Raw genomic sequence first — 20,887 nt, forward strand, 5'->3', positions numbered from 1 at the left:
TAGCTTCTACCATAATGGGTGCCCAAATCCTGTGACTGGCGGGGGACAGCCCAGCCACCTCCTCAGTGCTAAAATGAACATTCCAGCACGCAGGACCCTCTCTCCCTTCACCCCATCTTGTGACCTTCTCATTAGCCTGTGCCATCTGAAGCTGTACACGTGCTTACTAAGGTCTATCTCTCACTGTTCTCAGACCAAGGTTTCCCGTGTTCCTTGAATCCACTGTTGTCAGCATGGCTGCCACCGGTAGCCCGAGGATTCATGCATGAACAGCAGCTTCCATGGAAGAAGGCTGTACATGAATGTACATGAAATGTGTGCATGAATAACTGCGTCTGGAAGGCTAAGCAGGCCTGGAGTGGAGAGAAGAGTAGGATTCATTAGAGTTGTGGATACCTTGTTCCAGTCTGGCTAATCATCAGAGTTTGACTTTACCTCCATGATCCTCAGTTTCTCCAACTGAAACTTGGGGTCAGTGACTCTGATCAGAAAGATAGAAGGCCAGAATGCACCACCTGCTGCACCCAGCAGGTGTCGCTGTAAGAGCGCACTGAGTTTTCACCTGCTCGCGCTCTCAGGCTCTGTTACTGGTCATTGAGCTTCAGTTCAATTCCAAGTCTCCACCCGTAGCGAGATTCTGGAGGATCCTGTCACGTCTCGCCCTCCGCGCAGTCAGCCCCCTCGCACAGACGAGGATGAAGAGAGAATGTGTGGGGTAGTAGTTCTGCAGGAGTCGCTACCCTAGTTCCCTATTTCTGGCCGTGTGACAGAGCTCTCACAAGGCGCGAGGGTTATGGAATGAGCCTATATCCTCTACACACGGAGGATGGCCCTTGGGCACCTGCTGGTCTCAACCTGCGAGTTAGCGAAGGATGCTAGGCAGGCAGGATTCCACCGCCCTCCCACCCCCAACTTCGCTCCACGCCCCCGCCTCCCACCGCCGCGAGCTCGGAGGAGCGCCGCGAGAGCGCGCTCGGGGCAGACATCCTCGACCCGCGGGCGCTTGGGCGCGGGGCGGGCGCTCCGGGAGGCGGGCGGGGGAAGGGCGGAGAGGGAGGGGCGGGGGCGGGAGGCAGCAGCGCCCCGCAGTCCCCGCGCCTCAAACACTTGCCGCGATCGCTGGCGCGCAGCGTCGCCCCGCGTTGCGCGCTCGTTTCCCCTTCCTCCGGCTCCGCGGCTCCCGCGCTCTAGGACAGTCTCCAGTGCCCAGCGCGGACCGACGCACTGACGGACCGTCCAGGGAGCCTCGGCCCGCGCCCCCTGCGCAGGCTATGTGGATTGCCCCGCCGGGCCCGGCTGGCGGGATCAGCACAGCCCGGCCCGCGGCACCCGCCACCAGCGGGGACTATGACCCGGAAAGCGCGGCGCTGCCTGGGCCACCTCTTTCTCAGCCTGGGCATAGTCTATCTCCGGATCGGGTAAGCGCCGCGCGCGTTCTTTCCGCGCGTGCGGGAGAGGCAAAGTTGGCTGGGCCGGGGAGGGAGGCGCACTGCCTAACTTAGCTCAGGAGAGGCAGTAAGTAGGCGGTTCAGAGCCCTGAGGGCACAAAGGCTCCCTGTGAGGAGACAACCCAGGGGCGCACATAGTTCCACAGACTCAGGCAGGGGATCGGCTATCCCAAGGATCTCAGAGTCAGGGATACCTCCAGAACCAGATAGCTTGGGGATTCTGGAGGAGAATAGCTGCTCCATAGGATCCCCAGGGACCGCCCTTACCCGACTCCCGTCCCTGCCCGCAAGCCACAAGCACAGTAGGTCCTGCAGGACCACAGCCACCCCGAGAGAGCTCAATTCCCAGCAGGAATTCTACACGCGATGGTGTGGGCGCAGCCCTTTTGCAGACAGGGCTCCCCAGGTAGCAAACTGGGGTCCAGGAGTGGGGATGTTCTCTGGCAAAAGCATAAACCACCTCTCAGAGCCCTGGCACCGCCTCATTTCCAGCGATCCTCAGACCCCCTTTCCCAAGCTGGGAGGACAGCACCTTTAACAATCAGAACCAAATAGTAAGACCAGAGATAGTTAATGGGTGGTCGGAGACACCAGGGAAAGATGCTCTCTAGTCGCCACCCAAGGAAAGCAAGCCAGCCCGACCCTGGGGTCGCTGGGGTGGGAGCCAAAGAACCCAGGCGTGTCAGGAGGTGGGGCAGGAGACACTCTTACTGGAAAGTGGAAGCAGGTGGCTCCAGACGCTGCTTGCGCTGTGTTGCACGGTCTCTCTCTTTGTACTTCGGAAGTGACTTGTGTGCAGCACGGTGGTTCGGGGGATGCGGGGGGCTTATTATGGGCAGAGGTCTCAGCGCCAAAGGGCCACCTTGGTAGGCTTCACACCTGCCTCTCTACACACCCCCAGTACCTGTGAGCCTCCTGTTGCTGCTTTGGAGACGACTGGACCCGAAGTCAGGGGGCGTGTGTGGCAGACCCTTTGTGTTTCTCCGCCGCCACCCTCAGGCTTCCCACTTCCCCAACCCCACCTCTCTGGAACGGGATTTCAAAACGAAGTGTGCTCTGAGTGGACTAGGCGGCCTCCAGCCCAACCGCGGATCGAGAGGCGGCTTCTGGGCTCGCACGCTGCCTGCCTGCGGGCGTGTTTTAAGTGTTATTGATTCGCCCGCGTCTGGATGGTTTTTCTTTTCTTTTTTTTCCCCTCACTTGCTTTAATCTTCATCTTGGCCCGCTCACTACCGCCTTGCCCTTATCCACTCATCCAGCATCCAGGAAGCGAGGTCGGGCCCATTGGCTCTAGCCGCGTTAGGTATTATCTTATTTTTAGTTAGAAACGAGGGGCGGAGACACTGAGGACTGGAGAAGGGGGGAAACGGCAGAGAATAAACCTCCCTGGTCTCTCCTGACCGGACACTTCATTGGCTCACTAGGGGCCCAGCTACCCTAGGAGAGGAGGCGGAGGTCAGGGGGCGTGGCCTTCTCTCCAGGGCTGTTGGAGGGAGGTGCCAGTTATAAGAGTTGCAGTGACTTTGAACTGCTCTGCTGGGTCCCAGGGTTAAGGTCCCCAAGTCCCTTGAAGTTTCTCAGTCTGGTAAGTACGACTGGCTTCTGTGTCACCTACTCTGTGTGACATATTTGTGGTACTCTAAGTTTACCTGTGCTGTTCAGATGGCTCCAGCACTAACCCTGGGGACCGTTAGTTCCAAAAGCAATAAAAATGGCACCTCAATATGTGCTTCCTATCGACCCTCCCGAGGTGCAGACTGCCTCTCAGAAGCTCTTGTTTAAGCAGTAGAGGCTCCAAGATACATAGAGGGGGTGTGAACTGGCTCCTGATTAGAAAGTGAAGGCAGGCTTTGATGGAAAAGGGGTCTGCCCCATTGGGCACTAGAAAATTGCTTCTCTGAAATTCAGGACCCATGGTGTCATGGCTCTCTGCAGGGACAGGCATTTCCTGGTCATCAGCTAGGTGTTTAGAAGACTTGTAGCCAAATTCCTGCCCTTCTCTACCTTAGACTTCTTCCTGGCTGTGGCTCTGTGGGAGGTCCTCTCTAGTAGCTGAGAGGACATCACCCCCACCCCAGCCAGCACTTGCCAGCCAGAGCCTTCCTTCAGGTCTCACCCCCTGTTTCTTTGTCCCCTCCAGTGACTTCTCTTCGGTTGTGGCTCTGGGTGCGAGCATCATCTGTAACAAGATCCCAGGCCTGGCTCCCAGACAGCGGGCAATCTGCCAGAGTCGGCCGGACGCCATCATCGTCATAGGAGAAGGCTCCCAAATGGGCCTGGACGAGTGTCAGTTTCAGTTCCGCAATGGCCGATGGAACTGTTCAGCGCTGGGAGAGCGCACTGTCTTCGGGAAGGAGCTCAAAGTGGGTATGTGATCATCAGACACCCTGCGCAGGGTCTTCTGAGCTGTGACGAGTCAGCAGTACCCTTGGGAGCCCTCTGTGATCCTGTCACTTGCACTAGCTCCAGTACCCATGCTGATTGTATCTTGTGCACGTTCGGCTCGGATTAAGGTCTCCCACTGACATCCAGGGATTGCAGCTGGAAGCCATGCCACTTTGTTGGTTACAGGCAAAGCTCTGAGCACCAACCAATGGCCTAAAGGCTCCCTGGTGGATATAACATTTTTCAAAGGAGGCCTGAGTTTAAATGTGGGGCGTTTTACGCACAGAATGGAGTTGCAGCCATTTTCGGGAAATGGGTAGATCTATTGGTTACTTAATGTGTGTAGGGCATCACTGTGATGTTTAGAGCTAAGAATATAGCCCCCCGAGGGTAGGGTATGATTGACCTATTCTCTGCCACAGTCCCCACCATTCCCTACTGTGGCCCAGCATTCATAGTCCTGTGACACAATCCACCTGATTCCTATAGCAGTGCTTGGGGGCGAGAGATGGCGTGTGCGTATGCCTGAGCACGTATACACATGCATTCAACTTGTAAGACGATCATGATGTTTGTTGTGGAATGAGTGTAGAGAATATCACTGATCTTCAGGAGATCCTGGACTGTAGGAAAAAATGTGGAGACATCTTACTTGTAGGTGTAAGACTTGGGGGGCCAAGATGTCAACAGACTCACTTCTGCACTGTGACCTTCCCGGAGGCACAGGACAATACAGGTCCCTCTGGGGGCGGACTTATCCACACAGCTCGGCTACAAAGGCCCCCTTGAATGTTCTCCTCAGCCCTAGCACTAGTACTGCAGTGGGATGCCCCAAATCACCAGTCCAGTCCAGCATCCTCCACATTCCAGTGGCTTCCCCAGCCTCCTTGCTGTCATCTGGGCTCCCAGGCTAGCCCACCTTCCCATTGCTCCCAGCAGGCATGAACAATTTTTAAGTAGAAATCAGACCACAGGGTTACTCTAGGAAAGACTGGTTAAAGGGTCACTCCTTCCAGCCAGTGGGAAACCATTGCCCACCTGCTTCATGAACTTCCAGCCCCGTCCTCTTTTACTGGCTTCTCTCAAGGGCCTCAGTGCTTCTCTGGAGATGGGTACCACACCGTGTGCACTCAAGTCTCTTGAGCTTTCCTCCCCATCTGCTCCTTCAGCCCTGCATCAGCCAACATCTCCCACTATCTTCCTACTCCAGGTGCAGGGGATCCAGCCAGCTCACAGTGACTGCATCCTTCCCTGCCTCCAGGCAGTCTTGCCACAGGTCTCCCTACTTTGGTCACCAGACTATACTGACTACAGAACTGGGACCTGTGGTCAACATGACAGGAACAGACAGGTCCCCTCCTGCAGAGCCCCTTTCCTAGAACTCAGTCTCTAGATCTACATGAAGTTCCTTCTCCCCTCTCCTCTCCTTCCCCTCAACATCAGAATCAGTTTTTGTTTGTTTGTTTGATTTAGGGTTTTGGTTTTTTTTTTTTTTGCTTGAGAGAGAGAGAAAGTAGACCAACTTAGCTTGGTAACAGGAAGGTGTCAACACCAAGATTGCAGTTGAGGCCTCTGAAATCCCAGCCTCCCGAGCCTTTTGCTTGTCCATTTTCAGCTTTGTCCTTCTCAAATATCCTATCCCTCTTCAAACACCCAGGATGGTTCTCTGACATTGTCTTAAACCTAATGGCCTTGCTGGGGCATAATGAGTAAACTTGCTACAGATCAGTAAACTGAGGCTCAGAAGGGACATGGTCAAAGTGAGTGACAGGGTCTCCCAGGACAGAGTTCATCTCTTACAGCTTGCTGTTCTAGAATGACCATGGCCACACTGTGATGATGCCCACTGGGCTGTGGCAGAGGGGACCAGGATGGAGGTACCCCTAGATCATAGCACCCCCACATACCTGGCTACATACTGTGGGATTAGCCTCAACACAGTCTAAGGAACGCCACCAGTATTCTGGGAAGCAATAAAGAACTGGGTTAGAGGCGTGCCTGTTGGGACAGGTAAAGCTAACTACGAGGAAACATATGACATAGCAATGTTGGGATAGCCTGGGAGGAAGTAGGAGCTAGAGCAGGAAGAATAAGGTAGCCCAGACTAAGGAGCTTGAATTTCTAGGACTTGGGGTTTGTCGGAGGATTCTGACCTGACCATAGCCACAACCACCAAAGTGTGGGCTGAGCCTTAATCATTGTCACTATTCAATGCTTATTCACCCACCATTGACTTCATATGAGTCAAACCTTTCTCTTATAGTAACAGGTATCCTGTTATCTCTCAGGTTGAGAATTTTTGGGTTCCTCAACCAAGTCCCCTCTCCCCTACCAGCTGATTACCTCGGCTGACTAGAGCTGTCTCATAGGGGTGAAGATCAGGGGTGAAGTCTCCAACATATGGAGCCCCTCCCGCTGGCACTCTAAAGCATAGGGCACACATGTTGCCTTTGTAGGGACTTCTCAGAAGCCCCACCCTCTGTATCTTCATAGATCCCACTGGCTAGAACTTAGTCACATGGCTTCACCTAGCTGCAAGTGAAGCTGTGAAAGGAAGTTTTGCATGGCGAGCAGTCATGTCAGGAGCAGCTCAGGAGGCTAGGAATTTGCACGTAGACTGTGAGGTAAGGTAAGCTTCTACTTCCCTGTACTGAGGTCTGAAGACTCTCCTTCTCCCACCTGCTCACGCCCATCCCAACTGTGATTCTCTGTTCTGCCTGAGCTTCCTGGCTCTGCCTTCCCTTCTGGGTGTCTGGTTTTCATATAAAGATCTGAGAAGGCTGTGAGCATGTCCAGACAAGGCCTATTGGAAGTAGAAATTGAAACTAAGTCCAATACACCCAGGTGAAAAGGGGACTGTTGAAACGCCTAAGGAACTGGAAAACTAGGAATGATGCTGGCTTCAGAACAGCTGGACCAGAGGTTGTGTTGTTTTCTAATGACACGAAGGGGACAGACAGGTGGCCATTTTATTCTCAGGACCACAACGAGTTTAAGACCTCAGGAAAGAGCCTTGGGCTATGTTCAGCCACACTGTGAAAGCCCCAATACTTCCTCTGACTATACAGTTGAATGAGGCTAGACTTCTAGTCATGCCCAACCCAAGGGTAAGGCGCTTTGCTGTCCAGCGTGAGACCTCTACTCTATCCATCTCTCATAGATAAGAAGCAAAATGCCAAATCTGGGGCTTAAACAGCTAACATCATTCCTATCAGAAGCTGGGGTTCAAGGTCAAGGCCTGGCTGGGTTGCTTTCTCCTGAGGCCTCTCTCTTGGACTTACATAAGGCTTTCCCTCCCAGGGTTTCCTCCCCTGGTGCCTGAGAGCCAATCCAGGACCTTGAACTTGCTAGGAAAGCACTCTTCTCACCCACAGTAAGGCTGTTTTGTTGATATGTCCTCACCTGGTCGTTCCTTTCCCTAATGTAAACTCTCGTGGTTCTTTTAAAAAGTTACCAGTCTCATGGGATCTGGCCCACAATTGACCTCATTTTAACCTAACCACCTCTTTAAAGACCTCTCCAATTGCAGCCACATTCTGGAGAGCTAGGGGTCAGAGCTTCAGTGTGAGTTATGGGGGCATGACTGAGCCTGTAGCAGCAAGCCTGTGACGTGATACAGGTGCTGGAGGGCTGGAAGGGGCCCAGAGGTGGGACACCCAAGGTAGGAAGAGTGGTCTGGGTCTAAGAGCAAGGGAAGAGACTGGCTGTGACTGGGGTCACAGCCTTAACCAAGCTAAGGATGTGCTCTGCCGCTGAACTACATCTGCAGCCCCTTGTCTTGTCCGTTCCTCAAATCCAATGGATGAGTGATGGTCCTTCATCATGGGACCTGTCCCTCCCATGAGTGAGAGGGTGGGGGGTTTCTGTGTCCCTTGTGGCGTGTATTTTACTCATCGTAGCATGTGCACCGCCCCACAAAGTTCGTTCATTTCAGTTGTAGTTAATGATGACTGTGGCAGATTCCTCTGGCATTCCACAGTGCCACGCACAACCTCCCCAACAAGACTTCTCAGACCTCCACATTCCTGCCAGGATGATGGGTGCCCCACATGGAGCTCCCTGACACCTGCCTCTGTGGTTTATATTTCCCACTGAAGGGAGAGGGTTGTATTTACTTACCCATGAGCTGCCTCTTCGTGCCTTTGCCCATTTCCCCATTCGCTTGCAGGTTTCCCCATGGGGTAGGATGACATGGTTGTACTGACAGCACGGTACAGGGATCCAGGGCTTGCCTTAGCAGTACCCAGTGGGGAGCTTCACTCTCTGCTCTTCTTCACTGAGGCTCAAATACGGCTTGGAATGGAGACAGCCCTTGCTCATGCCCCGTCCTTCCAGAGTAATAATGAGGCAAGAATCAGCTGCATCCTGTGGCTGCTTTGTGGCAGGGCTGAGACCTGGTAGTGAGTTTCCCATCGCTGGAGGGATTTGTCTGTGTGCGTGAGTCAGACTTGAGGCCTTCAGTCTCAAGTGTGTTTTAAGAGGTTTTGGTGCTGAGCTGTGCAGGGCAGCTAGATGTGCTGTAGAATTGGATCCACATATCCAGGCTTCCATTCTGCCCCACCCACAACTTTGAGAGGGCATGCGACCCGTCCCCTCTCACCATGGCCATCTGACATGGTCCACAATGCCAGGTGGCAGAAGCACCACATCATACAGGATGTAAAACCCTGGCACCTGGTGAGTTGGATCTGGGAGGATCTCCTTTCCCCCTGTGTGCCAATCTGATAGGGACACGGTTCAGGAATTGGGGACTCATGCCTCAGGCTCTGTTTTTTGAGTGGCAGAGACTGTTGGTATTGTGACTCATATAGGATCCTGTATTCTAGAGAGGATGGGCCAGCAGGATGCTCGGGTGATGGGCAAGGCTATACCGACCTGAATTCTTTACACTGACTTCAAATCGTGTCTCCAAATCAGCCCACTTCTCATCACCTCCTGGTTCAAACCATCTTCGTAGTCACTGCCTGGACATCATTTTTCTGATACCCAACTCTAGTTGGATCTTCAGTCCATGTGGAAGGGGTTTGGTCTCATGGTTGGTGATTGGGGGATCTCAGCATGTAACACTCTTTGCTCTCAGAGGGCCAGTGTGTCCACCAGTATACTAAAAGCACTAGAAACAACTTGAGCAGCCTCCACGTAGAGGCCCCAGCTGTTCCAAGGTATAGTGCTGCAGAGACCCACATCCTGGGAATGGCTACTCTTAGATACCCTCACAGGCAACTGAACTCAGACTGTGATTTGGGGCCAACTGTCTCTCAGGTCCAACATCTTTTCTATGGGTCCAGAACAGGAGCCTTCCTAGCATTTGATGTGGATGGGGGCTAATGAGGTCCTTTTCAGTCAGCATTCTTCAGCAATTCCTGGAAGGCACCCAGGAAACTCAGATGCCAGACGTCTCACACAAGGGGAATAAAAACTCACAGACATGTCTGACATACATCCAGGAATGCAAGGGACAGAATGAAGAGCTCAGACCCAAAGCCTAAGTCCAGGACATTTTACTGCTTCTGAGCAGTGTTTGGTTAATCCCGGGCTGTTAAATGCTTATGGGCTAAGATCCCCTCGTACCTTTTTTGCACACCGGACACTCATTCACTTGTCCCACAGATAGAATCTCTGTGTAATAAAAGCTGGTGAGCGACACACTAGTCAGCCACAGGCTCTGACCCTGCTCTCTCACCATCTAATGGTGGGACAGATAAAGCTGGGGTTGAAGTACATGGTCCACACAGACTGTAACACAGAGCTGTCTGAGTGGCCATCTGAAGTAGGGGCTGGTCTTACAGGACAGAATGGAAGGAGGTGGCAGGGATGGCTGAACCGTGGTATTGTGACTCATACAGGATCCTGGATTCTACAGACGATGGGCCAGCAGGATGCGAGCGTGATGGACAGGAATGGCAAGGAGGCTCCAGAAAGAAAGGGAGAACAAGGAATCCCAGGCGATTCTTTGTTTTGTTTTGTTTTGTTTTTGAGACATGGTCTCGTTCAGCCCAGGCTGGCTTCAAACACCCTATGTAGCTGAGGCTGGTGTTAGACCTCTGCCCCCTCCCAAGGCCACGGTTACAGGTATGCTCTGTCATTCCCAGCCTCCCTGTGGAAAGGTTTTGCTCTGACAGGGAGCTGTCCAAGAGATTCGATCAGGATGTTGGGTGGTAATCACATTCTTTGCACACACAGTGTTATCAACAGAGAATGGTGGCTTCCCATCATGTGCTCAGGGCTGGCTACATTCCTTTCCAAATGCTCACCGCCTCCGATTTGGTACTCTCCTGCAGAATTTTTCCAGGGATGGGCACACATGACCCAGGATTCAGCCTCAGGTTTACCCACCTCTGTCTAGTGCTTGGGAAACTCTGATGTGTTGAACCTTGCACGCCTTTACTGGAGGGGACAATCTGGGTCCACATCCCTTGCCTGAGAACCCCTACAGGTCCCCAAAATGCTCTGTCTTTTACCCACAGCCTCTGAAAGTGGAGCAGTGTTTGGCCATTTGGCAGGATGGATGGGAAGTCCTTTCCAGGGAGGGAGATAGAGCGAGGGGCGGCCAGCTCCACTTTCTCTCTGCCTTTCTTAACAATGCGCCATCTTGCCCAAGCAAAAGCCCTTTTCTTTCCCCATTCTCGCTTAGAACACAGCCAACAAAGGGCTTTTTGTCTCGTTTGCATTTTTTTTTTTTTTGCAAGCCTCAGTTCATCCTGGATTTTCGCTCTCCTGACACTATTCTTTGAGATGAGCTTTTTGTTATATGGTCTTTCCAGCTTCCCTATGGTAGACAGTACACACACACACACACACACGCACACACACACACACACACACACCTCCCTCTCTCTCTCTCTCTCTCTCTCACACACACACACACACACTCCCTCTCTCTCTCTCACACACACACATACTCGCACATTCACACTTGCACACTCACACTTGCATACTCACACACATACACACACACACACACACACAAACACTCACACATGTACATTCACGCAATTACTTTCACACAGTCATTCATTCAACCTGGAGATTTCATAGGTCAATAATCTAGGTTCCCACAACCTCATGGGGAGAGAAAGAAAACTTGTCAGTAGAAAATGCAGATGGATAAAGTGCTGACCACAAATGGAGGAGAGTACAACAGGAGTAGGGACATTACAGCCACGTCATGGTAGATACCAGGCTAACCAACAATGCCTCTGCTTTGAGGCATTTACTGATTCCTGCCAGCTGTGTGTCAGGCTCCTAACAACCTTTTTAGAAAGACCGTTCATAATTCCTAGTACAGAGTGAAAAGGTAACTTTCCAGGGCCTTGCAATGCTGGAAAGCAGAGCCAGGCTGTGACCCCGGGTTACCCAGACTCTGGGTCCTACTTTGAAACAACCTGGATACATTTATGGTGCCTCATAGAGTGGCAGAAAGAATATTTTTAAACGTAGGGAAGAGTAATCATGAATGGATGGTGCCCACTGGGGGACAGTTAGCAGTGCTGTGGCCCGACTCTGTAGGAAGAGGAACCCACAGATAAAGTCTCTTTCCCTGGATTGGGGATTGGAACAGCAGGTTAGAGTGGGGTGAATGGTACATCCTTTCCCCATTTCTGTCTCCTGTCTCTTCACCTGGCTGCCCCTGCCCCCGCATGATTCCTAACCCTAAAATCTCTTGGCTACGCACAGAGGCTCTCCTAACTACCGTGTGGCAGAACACTGGGCTGCGAACAGCTACCGCACCAGTCTGGCGAGAGCAACCTTTTTCCATCTGTCTGTTTTCCCAATCTCTGAACATTTCTGCTGGTGTCACTCTAGACCGCTCATTCTCTGACCCAATGGCTTTAAATAGCAGAAGAGAAAAAAAATCTACAGTGCACTCTGTGGTTTCCAGTGAGATACCGTAAATACACCCAGATAATATTCCGGTGCAAACCACGGGCAGCAATCGCAAAGGGCGGAGGATGGAATCTTTGGGGCCAGTGTGGACAGGGTTCATTTCCTCTGTCCCCATGGGACTGCTATGGAGCCGAACAGAGAGGGCGTTAACCAGGCTCTGACTTCACCTCAGCACCTCAGCACGAACACTTACCCCTGCCCCCATCCCCTTGCTGATGTTCTCCTCCCTCAGGAGACTGGTCTTCAGGGCAGCCTGGCAGTGGTCCCCTGGGTTCTAAGTTTGCGGATGGGAATGTTGAGGTTCAGGGACTCCGAGTGCAGGCTCAGAGTCACCCAGCTAAGTGAGGAGTACTGGGAGTGGTCGGCAAGTGCCCTGTCACCCAGACTGAGCTGAAGACACTTGGGGTTGGTTCCCCAGGTTTCTGTGTAGAAATCCCTGATATGTGGCCAGTAAGATTTGCAGGTAAGGTGGAGGAGAGGGAGGGGATTCCTCACTAGAGGCCTGGGAGGTTGGTTCTAGTCTGGTCTCTGGAGTCACGGGTGACCTCAGACAGGCCTTCCTTCTGTCTGTGGCTCTGGGAATCACCCTCTTTGACTCCATGGATAGAAGGCGGCTCTGCCCAAGACAGTATCCTGATACTCAGCAGGATTCCCTGTGTTATCTACTTAGTCTCCCTTCTTGTCATCTCTGGCTTACCTGGCCCATACCAGTCAGGGGCATGGTCTGGGTGCCCCTGTCCAGGAAACTCCTCTTCTCACAGAACCTTCAAACTCTGACACCCCCAGTTCCCATCAATGAGGGGTTTGTTTCCTTGGAGTCCTCAGCTAACAGAGCGATGTAATCTGCTTTCTGTCTCCATGCAAAAGCAGAACCACACCTGAATCCCACATCTTAGTCCATCCAGCCTGCAGCACAGTGCCTAGCACACAGTAGGTGCTCAGGAAATGTTCACTGAGGGCAGGGGCATGGGCACGTCATGCTTGGCTGAGGTGACAGAAGTCAAGATTTGGATGGAGACCTTTCTTCTGCCCCTGGTACTTCAGGACAGACTCCTTAGCACCGTAGGGGCTAGCTCTGAGCACCAAAGGGGCTAGCTCTGAGCACCATAGGGCTAGCTCTGAGCACCGTAGGAGCTAGCTCTCAGCACTGTAGGGGCCAGCTTCAGTGGAGCCGGCATTCACTCACCAAATGTGTGGACGATCTGCTGGAGAGGTGGGCTGTGAATTGGTGGGCTGGAATAAGAGCTGTGAGCTACAGGAGAGTGGGTCGTACCCTGGAGCCCGGCTGTCAGGGCTTGTGTCTGGGCCTCATGATCTGCCTTTTGTGAAGGGGTGACAAAGGCCAGTCTGCCTCTCAGAGGTCGGTTGCCTCGGTTTGTTACTCTCGGTCGGCAAGGTGTTCAGACTCAGGCTCGCCAGCAGCCCATTTCTGAAGACTCGGCCCTCTCCGGGTGAATGAGGGGCCCTCAGGCCCTGTCCACCATTGTTGCAGGATCTGAAGGAACCTCTCAGAAATTCTTTGCAGATGTTTTGTGAGCAAAATGAGATACACTCAGTAAGTGTCCCAGTGAGGGATTCTCCAGGCTGTGCTGGGAAGAATGTGGACCATCAGGATTTGGGAATAGCTCAGGTCATAAATAGGGACACCCCATGACCTCTCGATTTGCCTCTGACTATACCTGTGCTGTGACATCAGCACCTTTCTGTGAGCCTCACTTCTCCACCCCTAATCCAAGGAAGGTAGTCTCAGAGTGCTGGGTGACTTCTTAATAATGGGACTTGGGGATCTAGGACCCTTCCCTGCTGGTTCTGCCATTACCCTATTCCTTCCCAGGGTGCCAGGGTCTGCCCTTATTGACAAGAATTAACTGATAACTGGATATCATATCTTGGCAGAGATGATGCATTCTGGGAAGAGCTGATGCCTTCCTCTCTAACTATGACTTTCACACCCAGTGGCAAGGCAGGTGGCAAGGCAAGGCTAAGGGACAATGCTGTCCAACAAAGGCTTTGCTTCCCAGCTCTAGCTCTAGTCTATCTAGGTAGGAGACCTTCATTACCAGTAAATGTGGGTATTGTCTCACATTGGAGGCTGTTGCAAAATATAGCGCAGAGACCCAGGTGTGAGCCTGGCACCTAGTAGGTGCACAACAAATGTTCCTCCTTGTCTGCCTTTGTCCCTCCGAGTCAGCAGAGCCCAGGGGTGACTGTGCTGGCTCCCTGGTTGTGGTAGACAGGATAGGATAAGAGGCACATAGCCTGCTCACCATAGCCTCAACCCCTGCCTGGTCAGACATTCACGATCCTCAGTCTTTTCATCTGTAAAGTGGGGTGCTGTCACTAATTCAATGTTTTACCTGCATATGTGTGTGTGTGTGTGTGTGTGTGTGTGTGTGTGTGTGTGTGTGTGTGTGTGTAGCATGTGCATGCTTGATGCCTGTGGAAAGTCATCGGATCCCCTGGAACTAGAGTTGCATGTGGTCATGAGTGCTGGGAACTGAACCTCGGTCCTCTGCAAGAGCAACAAGCACTCTTAACTCCTTAGCCACCTCTCCAGCCGAGGGGCTGTTCTTGCACGAGCTGTGAGTGAGCAGTATCCTGTACACCCAGAGGCTGCTGCTCCTGTTGTAGCCGATCTCCATTCCTTCTTCCCCAGGCAGACATTTATGACAGAGTGCTACACTGAAGGACGTTATATTCTCTAGGGACAGTGGGGATGAGTGACCTGAGACAGATGGAGTGAGAAAGGCAATGGGAAACCTAAGGTGGGAGTGGGAGAGGGGATTCTCGGCACCTTCCTAACAGCCTGTGATTGCACCAGTTACGAATCTGGTGTTACTCTTGGCCCTTTATGGAGATGTGTGCTATGAGCTAGATGATGCCTACTTCTCACCCCCTGCTTGGGTTAGAGGTATTTACAGAGAAAGACTGAGGAAGGCGCAGCAAGGCTAAGTGACTTTCTTGAGGTCACACAGCCTCTGGCAGGTTTGAAGGAACCCTTGGATCTGTCATTCTGTCAACAGCAGCTCAGGAGGGCTGAGCATGGGTACACAGCACCTGTGCTGCGAGCATCTGTGCTAAGCAAGGGTAGCTGTCCCTCCTTGCTTCTCAGAGCAGGAGTGCTAAGTGTCCACTTGTCAGGGAGGTAGACACCACGCATGGCCAGGACCAGACTCCATGATGGTCATGTACACCTTTAGCTAGAAGCATGGCTACTGTTCCCTCACCTCAGGGAATCACCAGCAACAACTGACTACCACTTACCACCTACATCACTCTGGCTCAGGAGACCCCAGAGAAATAGAGATGCTCACATGCTGGGTGGCAGGCAGTCACACAGTTACCACAGGAAGCACAGGGCTCACAGGGAGACTGAGGGCCTGGGGCTCCTGGTCTCCTCTCAGTTTGCATATTGGTCTGCTTAAGGGAACACAGCTCCTTCCACCTGCTGGGGTCTGGCAGCAATGACATCCCCGTTCTGAAGTGATTTAATCCCAGAACAGCTTTTATTCATAGGAGGTAGCCAGGGGCAGGTGTGAAGCTCTCCTCTGGGTGCCCTGAATGAGCCAGACCTCTACTGGCTTCATCAAATGTAGGCAAGAGAATGAAGAGCCGCCCTTCCCCTTCAGTTCTGTGAGGACCAGCTAATGCTCTCCCCTTAAATGCTGTAATGGCTGTCTGGCATGCTTTCTCCTGCTTTAACATGGGTAACTATTTTCTCTTCCTCACGGCCTCATTGGAAAGCAGGTGTTGTTATAACCCCTTTAGTAGTGGAAGAGTTTGACACAGAGACACAGCTGCCTCACCTGGGGTCACACAGCTGGAAAACAATGGAACAGTCACTTCTGATCACCCCTTTCTCCAAAACCCGTGAGGGTTTGACATTGATGCCAGTGCCTTTCCTAGAGTTTTGTTTCTTGTGTGTTTGGTGTTCTGGAGTGAGCTGGTACCCAGGTTGGGGGGCTTTCTCTTTGCCTCTCTATGGTCGTGGGGAACTCAGCAGGTACTTTAAGTCTTCTGCAAGCCACAGAGTTGAGCTGCAGTTTTGAAGAAGGGCAGGGGCTCCACTCTGACGACCCTAGTTGTTAAGCTAGGCTCTGGGCTAAGCATTCTTTTTTTTTTTTTCTCGGAGCTGGGGACCGAACCCAGAGCCTTGCGCTTCCTAGGTAAGCGCTCTACCACTGAGCTAAATCCCCAACCCTGGGCTAAGCATTCTTATGGGAGTCACGTTCCCTCTTGGGTAGGCACTGACATCCCAGGCTCACAGATGGAAAGACCAGGGTCTTGGAGAACAGAGACTATCCCACAGTAGTCAGTAAGTGGCAGAAATGAAACCAGACATAAGCCTGTCTTGATAGGAAGGCCGTGGGTGGGCTTCTCCAAAGGCAGAGCAATACTGGCTCTGTCCAGCCAAGAGGGCACCAGAGCAGCAATGGTTGGGGGCAGGACGGGTGGTGGGTGAAGCAGGTTGGAGGGAGCCCCAGGTGGAGGCCAAGGTCTAGGTTACTTGCAAGTTTGTCACCGCTTCCTCAGTTTCTCCAGCAGCCCCTTGCCGACTCTGCCCCAGCTCCCAGAACACATCCTGCTGAGGCGTGCTCCCCTACCTGTGCACCTGCTCCAGCTCCAGCTTCTTCCTCAGCGCCCCAGGCTGTAAGAGCCCAGTACTCATTCAGGGATCGCCATGGGCAAGCTGTGCTCTCCTTCACCCTACAGCGCACGCGTGTCTCTTGGACCTAGTTGGCAGAGGGGAGACTGAGGCCCAGAGAGTAGCAACATGATACGTGTACCCACTCAGCATTTTTATTGACTACATCCTGATACTCAGACCCCTGTACCCCTCACAGTGGAAAATGCCACTTGCTGAGCACTGGCTAGAGCTTTGAAGACAAACTCTTAATGCTACTCATCACTGCCGCAGCTGAGGGGACTGAGGCACAGGGCAGGGGTGGTCACCGGTCTAGTCACAGAGGCAGGGATCAACGGTCCCAGCTTCCGCCTTCAGCCTGAGCACTCCACAAGTGTTCCTTAAATGTTGTTTTTCTGTGATCTGAACACATACAAGTGACATGATCCTGTCAAGCTTGCTGGGAGAGGCAATGGGTGGAAATGGGATAGAAGCTCCTCACCCCCAAGTCCAGCTTTCCCGAGGGTTCCGGATTGCAGGAGAGTGAGTGTGTACTTGATTGGGGTCCAGGCATTGTCACCACCCTAGGGAGCTCTCTGCACAGTCAGTGTCATACTTCTGCTTGAGTTTTGGAAAGCCACGGCCCTGTTCTCAGCTTTTCACCTTCTCCCTAGCTGCCCCTACCGGAGGGTCTCCCAGATCAGCTCTTACAAAGCTCTCTCCATTCTTCTGCCCCCAGGGAGTCGGGAGGCTGCCTTCACCTATGCAATTATTGCTGCGGGTGTGGCCCATGCCATCACCGCTGCCTGCACCCAAGGCAACCTGAGCGACTGTGGCTGCGACAAGGAGAAGCAAGGCCAGTACCACCGGGACGAGGGCTGGAAGTGGGGTGGCTGCTCTGCCGACATCCGCTACGGCATCGGCTTCGCCAAGGTCTTCGTGGATGCCCGAGAGATCAAGCAGAATGCCCGGACCCTCATGAACTTACACAATAACGAGGCAGGCCGGAAGGTAGGCTGCAGGGAGGACACTGCAGTGAGGTCCTTGGTGACAGGGGTGGGGTCTGGGAAAGCCCAGCTCTGCACTTAGTTTCCTTCTGCTCCACCCTGGTGCCAGGGGTGTACAATATGAAGCTTATGGACTAAATACTAAATAGTCACAAAATCAAAATAGGTACTCCAAAGCGGCTACCTGTTTCCTGTCTTCTCAATCAAGATCTATGTCGGTCTTAGAAGAGTAGGGCAGGCTTTCTCCTGTTTCCAACAGCCTGGCTGGGCAGAGAAGGGATCTGGGTGGCCCATTCCATGAGGAGAAGCTTACAGGACTGAAGGTCCAGAAAATAAAACCAAGGAGCCACGACATGGGGACAGAGGGGAGCAGGTTGGGCCAAACGTAAGACCACCATGACTGTCGAAATGCACGAAGGGACCAATGCAGTGCTGGGAACCCCATTCCAGATGTATCCACACATGAGCAGCCTGACCTCATGGAGAGACACCTAGGCCAATGTCACCTGAGTGGGCAGTGCCCCTGGTTGAGGCCTAGGGCTGGGCCAGATCCCAGAAGGCTTATGAAGCATTAAAAGTGGAGGGAGTTTTGCTCTGCTCTATGAAGTATCAGTGAGTGTGGATAGGGAATTCACAGGGTACAGTGAAGTGGGGATCAGGGATCAGGGCATCCAGACCTTGGGTATAAGTCTCTGGTTTTCTACCATCGCTTCCTCTTTAGAAATACTCTTAAAATTGGAGAAGCAAAGAACAAAGACAGTTCCCAAAAGGGCTCAGATGCGGGAGTCTGCTGTTTGGCTTAGTGACAGTGATGGTGTCTTGTTCCGGAGGAGCAGGTCACACTGGGCTACACATCTTCTGGCCTGGGTGTTTCAGCTCATAGAATTCCCATGAGTTGGTGTCACTTGAACTCTCCTTTATAGGTGAGGAAACTGAGGCACAGGCAGGAAGTCATATGTTAAAGATCCCTTATCACTGGGGCCAGTGTCTGGGCACAGCGTTCATATTCTCTGCACAGATGTGTACATGGTTGCAGTGACTGAGAGGGTGGCATGGTCATCTGAGCTCAACCTGGCTCTGTCATTCATTCCTGTACTCTTAGGGCTGAGGTGAGAAGGGAAGGCTGCCCACCTAGGACCTGACCCACCATCCTCAGTGCTCAGCCAGGGTAGGCGTGAGTCCATGTTGCAGACATGTGTAGCACCCAGAGGAAGCCATTTAGAAGTATGGCTGCGGGGCTTACATACTATGAGAGCATAGACAGGTTTGTATCCAGAAGGGTGAGAGGGACTACCCCTTTCTAGTGTTCCTCCCCCATCATAGGCCTCTGAGAAGCCTTGGTGAGTAAAAGAGACCTTGTCTGTCCCAGAGCGATATCCAGGTAAATTGGGTGGCCTCAGAGACCACCTGTCCAGATGGGTCACCCCTCAGGCATCTCAGCTGTTCCCTCTTTTTCACTGTCCCAGGAGACATCGGTGGTCACAAGTGCTACCCCATCTCCGAAGGTCTCATTCTTTGGAGGCTGGCACAAGGTAGCAACTTCCCTCCTTCATCTCCAGTTTCCTTACCACAGATTTCCTGCTCAGCCTATAGTGAGGTAGAGTGTGAGGCTAGCTCATGGATCAAAGTGACGCTGGCTAGCAGCTCTGGTAAGAGAGCTTCATAAACTGCACAGTTGGTTCTAGGCACAAGGCTGTGGCTGCTGCTCAGTCATGCTATTGTGGGACTGTGGGCACTGCATGGTCACAGGAAATCCTCAGTGAGCTTCTTGGAAGAGGTAGGCCCAAAGATAGCTGAGTTTGGCTGAGAAGAGGAAAGAGGTGAAGGCCCAGAAGGGTGAGATCTATGCCTGTGTATACACAGTCTATACACATAGACTACATAGTGTATTCTAGTTGGTCTGTGGGTTCCTGGAGGATCCCCAAATTGACAGGATGTCTTGAAGTGGCTTCTCTGTGTCCAAGTCTCAGGCATGATATCCTTGCTCAGAGAAACTTCTTTCTTGTTCCTTCCTCATCTCTTCTGGGATGCAGCTGTGTTCTATGAATTTCTCACTCAGGATAGCCTGGGGTGCCCATTACAGCTGCACCCCAGACCCTAGAGATGGCATGTTGCACATAGAACATCGACCAGGGCCTATGACAGCTAGGTGGATTCTTTGGCTCTGGAACAGAGAGGAGTAGAGGTCACAGAAATGGACTGTGGAGACAGCAAGGTCCAGGCAGACATTGGGTATGGATGGAGTACAGGCTGGGTCTGCTTGAGGTGGGGAACACAGAAGGGGAGATTTTCCACACTTGCTGGTGAGGACCTGTCTTAGTCACTGTTCTATTGCTATGAAGAGACACCACAACCAAGGCAATTCTTATGAAAGAAAGTATTTAATTGAGGCTGGATTACATTTTCAGAGGTGTAGTTCATTATCCTGATGATGCTGGAGCACTAGCTGAGAGCTACACTATGATCTGTAGTTGGGGGGCGGGGGAGAGAGAGAGAGAGAGAGAGAGAGAGAGAGAGAGAGAGAGAGAGAGAGAGAGAGAGAGAAACTGAGCCTGGCATGGGCTTTTGAAACCTCAAAGCCCACCCCCAATGACTCCAACAAGGCCACACCTCCTAATCCTTCTAATCCTTTCAAATAGTGCTACTTCCTGATGACTAAGCATTCAAATATGTGAGCCTGTGAGGGCAACTCTCCTTCAAATCACCACAGGACCCTGGGTGCAGTTCCTTCAGAGACCATTTACTATCATGAGTGTGGGTTAGTGGGAACCCTGTCCTAGGTCTGGATCCCAGGAAATGCTACTAATTATAAAGCAAACCCTTCTCAGGACACACCAGGCTGCGCTGGACTCTGCGTGGGTGGTGGGGAAAGGCCTATAGCAGTTGGGCAGAGATGGGTAGTGAGGCTTGGGAAGGAACCTGGTCCTGTTGATTACTCACTGCTTCACAGAGATAAGACTCAACCCGACCATAGGCTCTGGGGCTTGTGAGCAGTCAGTGTGAGAGAAAGGCCACATCTGCCTTCTACAGGCCTCTAAGGAGCCATAGCTACAGGGGTACCCTGTACCCTGTACCCTGTGTACCCTACAAAGGGAAAGGACCAATGTGATGCTTCTGCCATCAGCAGACTCCAGAACCAAGCTATGGTGGCCAGGGCATGGCGGCCAATGTGCTTCAGCATCTACCATGGTTGGGGTAGTCACAAAAAGGCAGGCAAGAGACTGTAGATGCCTCTGGGGAAGATGACTGGCAACTGACGTCTCTCCTGTTGCTTTCTGGGGAGGGGGGCACATTATTTCTAGACTGATGTCACCAGCCAGTCCACTCAGGTTGGTCGAATACTGAGCTCACTCGTTCTGGTTGGTTGTTCGAGTCACGGGACACTGGAGGGAAAGAGACATCTGGAGCACGGTCCTAAAATCCTCACAGTAGCCTCTGTGTCTTCGAACGATCTCTTCTCTGTCCCTTAGGTGGCAGGTAGAGAACTCACTACTCCACGGCCTGTGTCCTCGAGGTACTCAAGTTAGTATGAGGCC

General features: G+C 52.5%; 1 protein-coding gene across 2 annotated transcripts in view; it reads left to right on the forward strand.

The window, feature by feature from the left end:
* The first annotated feature begins 1,104 nt into the window (after nucleotides 1–1,104).
* Nucleotides 1,105–20,887, forward strand: part of Wnt7a (Wnt family member 7A) — a 46,588-nt gene continuing 26,805 nt past the window's right edge. Inside the window, exons 1-3 of one of the 2 annotated variants that reach the window (XM_032906098.1) lie at nucleotides 1,105–1,418; nucleotides 3,589–3,815; nucleotides 17,084–17,355. In XM_032906098.1, the coding sequence (XP_032761989.1) occupies nucleotides 1,348–1,418; nucleotides 3,589–3,815; nucleotides 17,084–17,355 (570 nt within the window). In that variant the 5' untranslated portion in view covers nucleotides 1,105–1,347. Of the gene's footprint in view, nucleotides 1,419–2,944; nucleotides 3,034–3,588; nucleotides 3,816–17,083; nucleotides 17,356–20,887 lie in introns of those variants that run through there. The other variant, XM_032906099.1, reaches the window with a different exon arrangement.

This window comes from Rattus rattus, chromosome 6 (genome assembly GCF_011064425.1).
Source record: "Rattus rattus isolate New Zealand chromosome 6, Rrattus_CSIRO_v1, whole genome shotgun sequence".
NCBI classification, from domain to species: Eukaryota; Metazoa; Chordata; class Mammalia; order Rodentia; family Muridae; genus Rattus; species Rattus rattus.